The 12549-nt window shown below is 34.9% G+C and overlaps 1 protein-coding gene across 1 annotated transcript in view; it reads right to left on the minus strand.

Moving 5' to 3' along the window:
* Positions 1–10605: 10605 nt before the first annotated feature.
* Hs6st (heparan sulfate 6-O-sulfotransferase) overlaps positions 10606–12549 on the minus strand; it is a 64949-nt gene continuing 63005 nt past the window's right edge. Inside the window, exon 5 of the mRNA XM_068373738.1 lies at positions 10606–11058. Within this exon, the coding sequence (XP_068229839.1) occupies positions 10815–11058 (244 nt within the window). The 3' untranslated portion in view covers positions 10606–10814. The remainder of the gene's footprint in view (positions 11059–12549) is intronic.

Raw genomic sequence — 12549 nt, forward strand, 5'->3', positions numbered from 1 at the left:
CAAATCTGATTGTTAATTCGACCCAGGACCAAAATAACAAGATCCAGCCAAGGTAGTTCTACAAAAGGCCTTGACCCTTGAGGGTCATCGAACTGCCAATCAACAACTGAAGTCTTACCTGAAGATAGACATAGGTAGGCACCAAGGTTAACTCACTAAGTTCACTGCACTCACATATGAGTACAAGAATGTCCGTTAAGTAACACTCCAACTTAGGGTTCTGTGCTTCCCTTGAGGTAGGACCTTAGAAGCGGAAGAATACTGAGCACCCTCTCACCCCATAAGGGTAAGGGGGTGAAGCAGGCTACTCCGGAGAACTGAAATTTTCCCACAAAGATAAGCGTTCTGACTGAAGGACTGAACTTGTACGGTAATCAAGGGCTGATGATGGACCAGGCAAACCTGCTGTCAAAAGGGGAATGAAGATTTCTAGCAACAATCAAAGCAAAGACAGCAGAAGTACCATATACTCTTCCCTTTGTCAATAGAGGTAGAGAGGAAGTGCTGAGCCCATACATGCGTGCACAGGACAATGGCCAGGAGCCTGTGACCATTGGCTGCATGCAATGATGACCCCAAGAGGTGCCATAATCTCAACATGGTTTACAACCGTACCCTGTTCAGAGAAGGGAGCAACAAGCCATCACCCAGGTAGGAAAGGTGGAACTTGCCAAGCTATTCCAACATGATGTCGATGGAAGGTGTACACTGGCTCCCACAAGAACATGCACCCTTGCCCACCTGGCTGCTGGGTTAGCTAGGGTGATCAGGGGGACAGGAACAGACCAGGTGTCCTCACCTCTCCGTAGGGGAGGTGGTGTCATCAATAGAACTTTTCTTGTAATTACAACTGGCCCTCCTGTACTTTATCTTATTAGATAAGTGTTGGAAAAGGAAGAGGAAGGAACTAGCTTCTTGCCAACTTTCTTCTCAGCCTTTACAAGCAAGAAGTCGAGGTTTAAGTAAATATTAATGACGAACCTCACCTATGGGAGGGAAACTACACAGGTTGCTAAGACAGAAACAACAACACTGGGGAACACTGACTCTAAGGGTAAATGGCACGACACTCACTGACATTCACAACACAGACACAGACTGGAGTTACAAGTAAAGCAAGGAAGGGAGCCATTGGGACAGGAACAAGGGTGGCAGACAAAGGGGGGGGGGGGGGGGGCTGGGGACAGGAACAAGGGCGGCAGACAAAGGGATAAGCAGCACATGAGTATTTAGCCTGAATAACAGGTATCAGGACTATATTTACTAGTTTTACCCATTCCAGGGCATTTTTACTCCCAACTTTAGATTTCGCCACTACCACTAACAATGTGGAGCCTTCTTTCAATCAATGGTTCAATCCCAACCACAACCACAGGAGCGGAAGTCTTCTTTACAGCCATTCTTGAGTTTTAGGCACATTACGATGATCATCATTAGGGTCACTGGTACTGGCATCAATCCTGCAGTCACTGGGTTCACCACTTTAGCTTCCCGATCCTTCATAAAGACATAGAGGGCTACCTGCAATTCCTAAATAAACTCATTGAAGACAGTCTGCACAGCAACAGGAGAGTTTCAACTTCACTGGGGGAACACCATACAACACCATAGTTTGAAAAACTTGCCAATGCATATTTGAGATCTGCTCCTGCTGTGTACTAACTGGGGACTGAACCAGGTTATTATGTACAGAAGCTTCAGCAGCAAGTGTACTCAACAAGCAAGACGGAATCAAAAAGCTTCTTTGCCATTGCCATTTCTGTTCCCACAGAAAACCTATTTTTCTTCCTCATCAAAGTGTAAGACAGCAAATGAATAGGAGTCCATGATCTGCACTAGGCATAAGGGAATGACTGGAAACAATCATATTCACTACTAAAAACAAGGAGAAAGTGTGGTTCTACAGTCAGTCTTGCAACAAATCGGTTGCACCATCCACACTTTCCCTCGCAAGTATAAGAAGTTACATCCTCATCAAATAATCCACTTTCTGCAAAGAAAAAGGAACAGAATAAAAAGCCTTGGATAGGTCACAACAGTACTTATGTATTTGTTGCAATCAAAGACAAAAGTGAATAGACTGATAGGCAGGTGGTTGGGGCTACTGATTCAAGTTCACCATCTGTCATTAACTACCTCGTTAGCAATTTTACCAGCCATTTAAATTCTGCTGAAGACCTTCCCTATTTTAAAGGCAGGTAGGTTTGTATATGCATAGGAACAATTAAAAATAGATGAATGTTGTTAGTGGTAAGAACTGGTAACACCCAAGGTATAATAAAGTCATAAAGACAACTTCATGACAAGATGAAAACAAAAGAAGAATTAACTTTAAAAATTAGTAAAGTACATGCATAATATACAGCAAAGACAAGAAAATTCATCCCAAGATCATTCTTATATTCCAGTTTCATTACTTTGGCAAAACAGAAAAAATGACAAGATTATTTCAGTTACAGTATCCTAAGTATCTTGGACTAGTGTTACAAAAAGGAACAACTGACTGCTGAGCATATAAATGGTGGGACAAGTCTGAAATTCTCCAAGAGTTTCATTCATTGAACATAATGACCTCTTGATAAGTATAAAAAATTCTTAGATATAGTACAGTATATGGCAACAAAAAAATATAACTGTGATAGTCTTCATCATCTTGCCAGCTTAGCCACAATTAGTTGCCTACTATAGTGGTACTGTTTTCAGCACAGAGAAAAGTTTACTCCTAAATCCACAGTAAGTACAGTTATTTTTCCGGTGTCAGGAATAAGCACTTCCTATCAATAACAAATGAGTATGATCCCATTCTAGAAGCCCAAATAAGCTAACCACTTCCTGCAGAAGCTATGTGATGGGCATCTACTTTTAGGCTTGAAATGTTTTCAAGAATAAGCCCAATGTACCAAGGGTACCTAGATTTCTTAGGATTTTTGTACATTAAGAAGTATTTATCCTCATCTAAAGCCATTTGACTTGATATCAGTTTTTATTTTACTGCATTTTTACACGTCGTTGTCTGCCATCTGTTAAATAAGCAAACAGTGCCATTTTTCAGTTGGACATCAATACAAAATAATAAAACAAATCAAGCAAGCAACATTTCTTATTATGAATAAGTTGCAACTTCATCTGGCAGTATGATGGAAATTAGTCTAAATTCACACCTCAGTCATAAATATTGGTTCTAAAGAACAGGCGATTTGCCTTACCACAAATGAAGACTTCAAATTCATAGTAGCCTAAGCATGTCTGAGAATGTCCCTCCCAAGTACAATACTTAATTTCATTTATCCATTATGTATTTTCTTAATGTTTTATACAATCTGCATAAGGATTTTTAAAATCTTTATTCATAATCACTACCATTCATTTAAAGGCTAGTCTAGCATACTTATATTGAATATGTATAAATGGAATAGAGCAGCCATGGGGCCAAAGTGGCCATTCAGTGCCAAAAATCTTTGTAAATGTATTGAATCTATATTCAACTAACTGGACTCCCTTTTGTATTAAAAAAACACTATATATAACCACATCAATTCTGACTTCACAAGCTATTTACTGGAAATGTCCATAAAGGAGATACAGTATTAGTATCTTATTGTTGCTCTGTAACAGGTGTAAGCAAAGATTACCGTGTACATCCAATGACATATGTATAGATATACTTAAAACTAGAAACAAAGACAGACAAAAATTTCAATATAACAATTATGTCTTTAATGTATGCTTCTCTCTCATAGTTACAAAAATATTTTTTGAGATGAAAAGTTGCATTTTAGAGAAAGGCTTTTGGGGCTCAAGAGATGGCCATGTCTAAACTACATGGATTATTTAATTTATTTAAAAACAAATTTTGGGCACTTATATGGATGGTTTTGATTAGGGAGTGGCTGTAATATGTTAATTCTCATACTACATGAAAAGCAGTTTTAGTGTTACAATTCCACATACTTGTCAAGAACACATGGCTTTCATAAAGTACAGTATGATACATACTTTGATTCACCATGGCTTCATAAGACAACTCCTCAGTTTCCAGAGACATTTCGGCGTCAGATGAAATCTATTAATATTAATTTTGGTGGCAGATAAAACCTATTCAAACTAATTTTTTTTTTTCAAATGGATTCTGTTTCCTCATCTCTATTTCCACAGACCTTTGAATATACAGTACATTTTATAGTTATGTGATCACTCTTTGACAGTAATAAAAAAAATTAACTACAGTGATGAATAGTGATCTTTTCTAGAATGATGTCATATAAATCCCAGCAAAGAAATACTAAGATGAAAAAATCTGGCTCTGATTACAACATAAGAAGCATATGAGGAATATGAAACCATCTAGAACAAATCAAATGCAATATTGCAAAGAAATAAAGATCAATGAATACCTATATTATAATGGTCTGATTTATTCACCAAATATATGCATAATTAAATGAGAGCCAGGAGTAAAATTTGATGGTTTTAGAGTTTACCTATTCACTTTCTTATATGATAAATTTTCATAAAACAGAAAAAAAATCATCTTCATAATCAAATATTTCAGTTTCAATTCTCGAAGTATTTCTGTCGGAGGGATGGAATTTTCTTTGGTATACAATTAACATTCCTTAACAAATGATTGGAGGGGGATTTTCCTCCTAACACAAGTTATGGGGAAAATAGGCAGGACATAAATGACCAATTGTAAACAAGCTTTTTCAATGGAAAAATATGACAAAAAAATTCCCATAAACAATAATGGGGAGAACATGCCATAAATCTCACTATAATGGTATATAGTACCTAAAATAGTTACAGTACAGCAAACTGTAATAACCAATAAAAAAAAATGGTGAAAAATGGATATATTTCACTTGCTACCCTACTTGAGAATTTTAATTTATGCCCCAACATCCCATACTGTATAGAATTTTTGCTAAAGGACAAAGTATTGTTGTTTTACAAATTCCGTTGAAATCTCCATTTTAAATTTACTACTATATAGCATTGAGCTTAAAAGAAAGAGGATGCTCCTATAATATTAGCAAGAAATTTCAAAGACTTGGTAAACTAGCCTAACGAGTCAGTAATGTTCCTGTAAAGTAGTTTTACAAGCCCCTCATGTCACATTTCATGACTTGAAGGATTTCCTAATCCTACTAAAAGGAAATGGATTACATTAATTACCATCAAAATGTATGAGTATTGACATCCTTAAATACTGGATTTAATCTGTATCCCATATTCAGTTCTACATATAAGAATTGTAATAGTTACCGTATCTGACACACGATCAAAATATTTGAGAAATCCTGAATTGCTACATTTACATATACTGTACATGTCAATATTAAAAAAAAATTCTGTATAGTATGTTTGATTAACAACCATGCAAATTAGTCTTAAATATTATGTAAATTGGAAATGTATGCAATAAAACTAATAGTATAGAGATAATGTGGCACCTGAGATTTTAGCCTGTGCATGGAATTTTAAAAATACATAATTTTACTAGGCAACTGAAATCCTCATGTCTACTAATGATGAGAATTATTGGCTCCCCCAAAAAAAATTTTTAATAAGGTCAGTAGAGACTATAACTACCTTCACAATTACTAAAAATTACACGCTTCACAGCAGTTCCCAGCAGACACTTCCTAAGGATTTTTTTTTTCATATATTTTTATATAGTTTATGCTTTCTTTTATTTATCCATAAATGTTCACTACAAAAAAAAATATCCAGGAAAAAGAAATTCCTTAATATCTTTCTATGCAAAGCTTTATCAATCATGAGAGAGTACTTCCATCACATTTTTAGTGATATCTCTATATAAATTTACAATTCTCAGATTAGGAAACTGATACAGTTGCAAGGTAAAGAGCCAAGAACAAAGTAAAATTGAATAAAATTATTTTGAGCTTTAGCTTTTCTTTTTATCTCAATGCAGTTTCTATCAAATGAGTATATTATCCATAAGTCAATTGAATTACAAGTTGATAGTTGCTATGAAGTTCAGTTCAAAATATTAACATCTCAAATTTAACAGCTACTCAACTGATGCATATGGCAAGAAAAATTGAGGGTTGAAAATGCATGCCTACTATTTCATGGGAAACACTATCCATCTGAAATCCGATTATTTACTAATATTTCAAACTTATTTGTAGTTGATATTTTAAGGCTGGAATTAAGGTCTCAACACCAATTAATCTCTACCGATGTTACTTAATAATGACTGGCCTTAACATCAATGGCTGTGATTGTGTACAGTCTAAACGATTTCATGAAAACAGGCATTCCATGCATTCCTTTTTTCTCTGGTATATTTAGCAATATTTATGACTTAGAAATGGTGCTTTAAGGAGCATTTCACGGAGCGACACAGGTCGAGCCCAGAAATACATAAAGGATATGATAAGTACGACTTAGAAGGTAACATATGCAAGATAAAATTGAGAGAATGTGAAATAAAATGTACAAGGATCATTGAATCTGATTAATAGACACATTAAGTTTGAATAAAAAAATTTTCAACAGTGAGCTTTGCAGGAAAAAAATGATTTTCCAAATGCCATTATCATATAAATGACTTTTAATCCAAATAATATTGCTAATTGGGACTGATTTTTAGAGGTAGTTTCGTAATGATATAAAAAAATCTGCCTGCATTTTATTGTCTATCTCGAGCAGTGTCAGAGGGCTCTTGATGAAGGAGGGAATCTTCCTTCAACCATGGATACTGCAGGTACAGCTGGCAATACTGTACTGTCATTTATTTTCATTGGTAGTTAAATCTTAAAAATAAAATATTGAACAAAACCTTAATCTTGTATTAAGGTAATTACAGTCGGTGGGCAATATAGTTCCTTAAAAAAAGAAAGCCTTGAAGTAGAGAGTCGTTGTTCAAATCTGTGCTAAAAGGATGATATGAGGTGGTTATGGGATCCAAGAGGACTTTACAGGAAGCCCACTTTGGGAGAATAATCATACAGTAATCAGAAAGTTTCCTTAGAATTCTTGCAAAGAGCTCAGAGGTATAACTAAGAAATGAGGAAGAACTAATTTGTATTAAATGGCACAGATAAAAGCAAATTTTTTCTAACTAATATAAACACGTGGTCAATGGCATGAAAAACTTAGGAGAATGCAGAGGTCTTACCCATCTTCAGCACCAAAAGCATAAAATAGATCAGACCTTTCATTTAACCACTATTAGATTTTGAGGATGATTTTCTTGATTAACAGTATACATTTAGCATACATTTATTTGTAAAAAAATATTTTTAAAAATCATGTATGATGTTTGATTTTAGACCTCATCTAACCCTTTCTGTTCCTCTACTTGTTCAGAATAATTCAACTTTCAACTATGGAAACTATGTTGATATTTTCAGGACCTAAAATACTTACACATAGTATCCATCAGTTTATCACCAATGCTTGAAGCTTTGTATGCTAAAAGACCCCAGGGGGGCATGAAGCAAGGTAGACTATTAGAGAACAAAATTCTTCTAAAGGTTTATGAGACTTCATAGAAATCTATAGGGATTAAAGTTACATACATATACCTGGAATCATCAAATAAATAAAAATTCTCTTATATAGAACTGATGAAATGTGGTTTCCTTGCAAATCCTATAATATAGAGTTGACAGAGACATCAATATTCACCTAAATTTTTATCTAAACTCCCTAGGTTGGCGGTTATGCCTTTGCCTTTGATGACATTAGATTGTTTTTAGGAATTAAGTATATCACATGTGAAAGATTAAAATATACAAGAAGAATTATACACATTACATCTAAGAAGCATTTATAATACAAAATACTGAAATAAAACATATTTCCTAAAAAGAAAAAAAAAAATGAAAAATGGAATCATAATAATAAAATTGATTATTTCTATACTCAACTGATGTTTACATGGCTCTATCTTGGAAACTTTGCTTGCATAACCTCTCATTCAACTTTAAATTTCCTATTTTTCCTCATTTCCAATTGCTATCCCCTCTAGTACATTATTTTCGTAGATATGGCGATGTATGTCAAGAAGCATGGTTTAACCTTCAGCATACAAAGTCGAAGCCAATTCAACAACTCCTTGACCTCATTGGTAAGCGAGGAGGTGGGGGTTAATTATGAACCTCTGATGAGTATAAAAATAAATAGCTTTTATCTATAAATTCCATTTATCTATATGAAACTCAAGGTTCATATGGCTGCATTTCACACTTAGGAGGAAATATGAGAGAGTAAGAGAATAATTAAATAAAAAAATCATGCTTAAAAACCATAACCTTTTCAACTAATCCAATAATACTCAACTATCCAGAATGCTATTTAATGTGACCTTCCATCACTAGAGCATTAAAAAGGGAGGATATAACATTCTAAAAAGAGAACAACACAAATTAGGAAACTTCTTTCTAATGTTATCCTATCCACCTTGCCTAAATAAGCCATAAATGCCCTAATAGTGCTGACAAACCTATTTTCTGAAGCACTACCCACTTTCCTCACTAATTAGAGAATGTAGAAAGAATGTGGACGACTCTTAACTGAACTCTTTCTGCACCCTAAAGCTTGGCTAAAGAAAAAATTATTTTATCCACGACACAGCCCATATCCTTGGAAAGAGCCTGCAATTCACATACATTTTAGTAGCAACCAAGCCAACAGAAACAGTATTTTGGTTATAAGATCCTTTAAAGTCAGGTCTTCCAAAGGTTCAAAATGGGGACTTATCAACTATCATAAAACCACATCTAAATTCCAAAAGAGGATAAATCCAATCCAAGATGCTTGAGAAGGGTATTAAGCACAGACCTGCTATAATTTATACAGTAATAGGTAAAACAGAGATTTTCTTCTTAGAATAGGAAATGCAAAAACATAATGATAATGTTCAAACCAGTCCTAATACAGTACCTGAAAAGAGGACCTAGAAAGCCCTTTTCTCTGATGATACTATGGACAGTTTTCCTGAGATTAGCTATAGTGCTTAAGGCCTTTGGTGCACCACCTGAAGCATCCTTTTTGGGAAAACTAACAACAGATACCATAGACTTATAAACCGTTCCCTCTAAGGCCAATATAGAGCCCCTGCTGCTGTTTGAATACACCTTGAACTTTTCTGTCATTGTCCGATTCATAGAGAATGGGGGAAAAGTGTAAAAGTCCAGGTATGACATTCACCTTCCAGGGTATCCGAAACCAGTGAGCTACAGAAATTCATCTTTTTGTTGAGAGAAGTCACAAACATATCTACATACAGCTTTCCCCACCAACTCCAAAATTATTGATGTACTACTGAGTATAGATAGCACTTCATTTGAAGCACTTGTCATTTCCAACTCAATTGATCTGCAAAGACATTCAACCCCACCTGGAATAAATTGAGGCAAGAGGTGGATGTTCGATGAGAATATTGAAAGACTGAACCATGATTCTTGCCATACAATGCCATAGCAACATTAATAGCATACTAGGGAGGAAGGTATTTGGAAGTGATGGCAAACAGGATCTTTTAAAGGTTACTGACTGATGTCAACACAAGCTAAAGCTAGAAGATGAAACCATATGAATCTCAGGCGAGTTTTGGAGAAATAATAACGGTAGCATTACTATTTGAGGTATGTGTAACATAAAATTAAAGAGATTAATTATAAAACTGTCAAACAGTTTTAATAAATAGGAACTGAGATAGTTTTACATCAGTAAATTAGTACTACATCAGTTCAACATCAACTATGAATATCTCTTGAAAACACTTTTTAGGGGAAGTGCAAAATTTTCATCATCTTTTCCCTAGTTTATGAGTGCAACTTGAAAGTTTTCAAGTTAGAAAATTGCCTAAAATCTAAGTAAGTCATAAATTGTACTGTACTTGACATACTGTATATTGTATGTCCCAGCAGATAATTGCTTACTCCAAGCACTTATGTCCAAAAACATGAAGCATGCAAATCAAATTTACCAAGAATGGCTTGTGTATTATGATAGAATATAAATACTACACCTACTTCATCAATGATCCATGTGCGTTGTGTTTACAGCCTTTACATGATTTACAGTAAAATAATCTCTGGCACCTTAAGTTTGATAGCAATAAGACTAGAAAAGAGAGAGTTTACTCTACAACTCAGCAGTCAGTCAAACAATTGTCATATGCTACAAGTGTATATATGAATGCATGGAAACATAATAAAAAAAATTACTTAAGCACTGGATACCAGCCCCAAATTTCCCACATGAATGGCACTATGGATTCTCAGTTTCTAAAGCTGAAAATAACTGTAAATTAGGCAAACTCCAAATAGAGCTATTGGTACAATTCTTTTTTTTAAATAAACAGGGTAAATGGATCCATTAATCTACCAGTACTTGAATATGACCCGAGTATTAAAAAAAATCACTGGGTAATCTTTTAGGCCACCACAGAATCTACAATCTTATTATTAAAAAGATCTTTTAGACCTTTGGACAAGTTACTTTTGCCTTAGTTCACCATTAAACAAAAGACAAATAACTCACTGCCATATTCAAGGTGCAATATATATTTGAAATTTCTATCAGATAACCTTTTATTATCATAAAAGCAAAACCTGTGTATGGATATAGGAGGGGAAGTTTATTGAAATAGCAAAACAACACTTTACGAAGGTGTTTTGAATTTACTATTCTAGTTATTCGGGAGGACCACATTACTGTGAATTTAATTACAGGGGAAGGTAAAATAAGCGTGCTAAACTAAACTGTATCAATGTAACGGTTGATATCAGACAAAGTATTTTTAAACCATTAATTAATATAACTTTCCTTCATTATGTATTCTCAATTTCAGACCATGAAAACTGACTACGGCCCATATTTTCAAAATGTTCCCTGAAGTGAGGGTCCTGCTCAGACATAACCTTAAAACGATGCTGAAGGAGCTGCTTTGCAAATTTGTACAGCTGCACATCTAAATAGTTGATCTCTTCTATACGTCTTAAGGTTTCTGGGTCTATTTTATGCAAAGCCTGGTCTGATATGGTTTGGTTGTGTTGTTCAAAACGTACTCGAAATCTGAAATAAATAGAAATAGGAAGCGTGCTGTAATGAAAAAAATAAACTATATCTCTTACCCTACAGCTAACTTGTTTACACAAAATCCATCAATCACATATGGCCCTCATCCATGATCTGTATGTACTTGAATGCCATACCTGATGACTTTACACCAAACATGCAATATAGTTAGAGCTATTTTACACACATGCACACCTTCGACCCATCAGTGGTCAGAAACTATCCACCTCATTTGTTTTGCATGTCTCCGGATGTAAACATCAGTATGAGCTAATCTTAAGTTTTACTTGAGCTGTTCAGATTACCTCAACTGATTTCCATTCATTGTGAATTTTCTGTCAATTCTAATTTTCCTAGCCTATCAAATTCTTCCCAATTTTAAAATTTAAAAGTGAGTAAATTATTAATTATTTACAGGTACACTAATACCTCAGTTTACGAGTGACTTAATATGACCAAATCAGTTTGCAATCATAAAAATTCAAATTCAGTAGGTTTACAAGCATTATAGTGCTCCATGAGCAAAAATGTCCCTCCGTATGCGCATTTTTTGTGGACAACTAGTAACAAAGTGGATAAGTACTACCAACATGCAAAGCATGGACTCAGTGTGTATAAGGGAGACCTGCAAGTTCAGGCTCATTTCAACTTGCCACAGCATCTCAGTAGCTGAAAGTCATGGTCTCAGTTATCGCCGGCATACCTATGTCACAACAAACCCTCTACCATCATCGACTCCCAGTCGTCATTGTGGAAACATTGATCCCATCTTGTGTATTCAAGATCACTTTCAAGAAATTATCAAGATAAATAACCAAATTCAGGTTTTTTCTTTTTTTCATGGCTTAAGTAAAAAATATAAAGCATTCTTTGGTTAATCACCAGCTTTCAAGTAATTATGTTTGTTTACATTTGTTTGATGGGTTTCTTCCCCTCCATACATTACTTGCTGTGATTCCTATAAATTCATAAGTTATACATTAACTGTCCTTGACATTTTGTCTCTAGTTCATGACTACATTAACACCAAGACGGGGATTATTGATTGCTGGCAGCATTTTAGTAATTATTCATTTCATTAATCAAAGAGTTCCAAATATTGCGTTCAATTGAGATACGAATGAAGGATAAATTTTGGACGTCCATATCTGTCTAGGCTAGCATAACCTCATTGGAGGTTGTCTAGCTGGGTTAAGGGTGACCATTATTACATTCAATTGTAACTGCATTTAGTTATCTGGCTTAATGGTAGTTGAATCCTGTCCGAGTGTTCATTATTTCATTCTATCAGTTTTAGTCTAGTGGTGGGATTGCCTGCATATTCAGCCATATCACAGCAGTTTTAAAAGCTATTTTATAGATGTTAATGTATTTGCACATACAGCATATCATTATACTGTATTGGAATACTTAACATTTTAGGGTGGAGATATTTCCATCCTCCTCCAATTGGGTGTGTGACCACGAGTTAGTCAGCCGTTCTTACAT

This window comes from Palaemon carinicauda, chromosome 5 (genome assembly GCF_036898095.1).
Source record: "Palaemon carinicauda isolate YSFRI2023 chromosome 5, ASM3689809v2, whole genome shotgun sequence".
Lineage (NCBI taxonomy): Eukaryota > Metazoa > Arthropoda > Malacostraca > Decapoda > Palaemonidae > Palaemon > Palaemon carinicauda.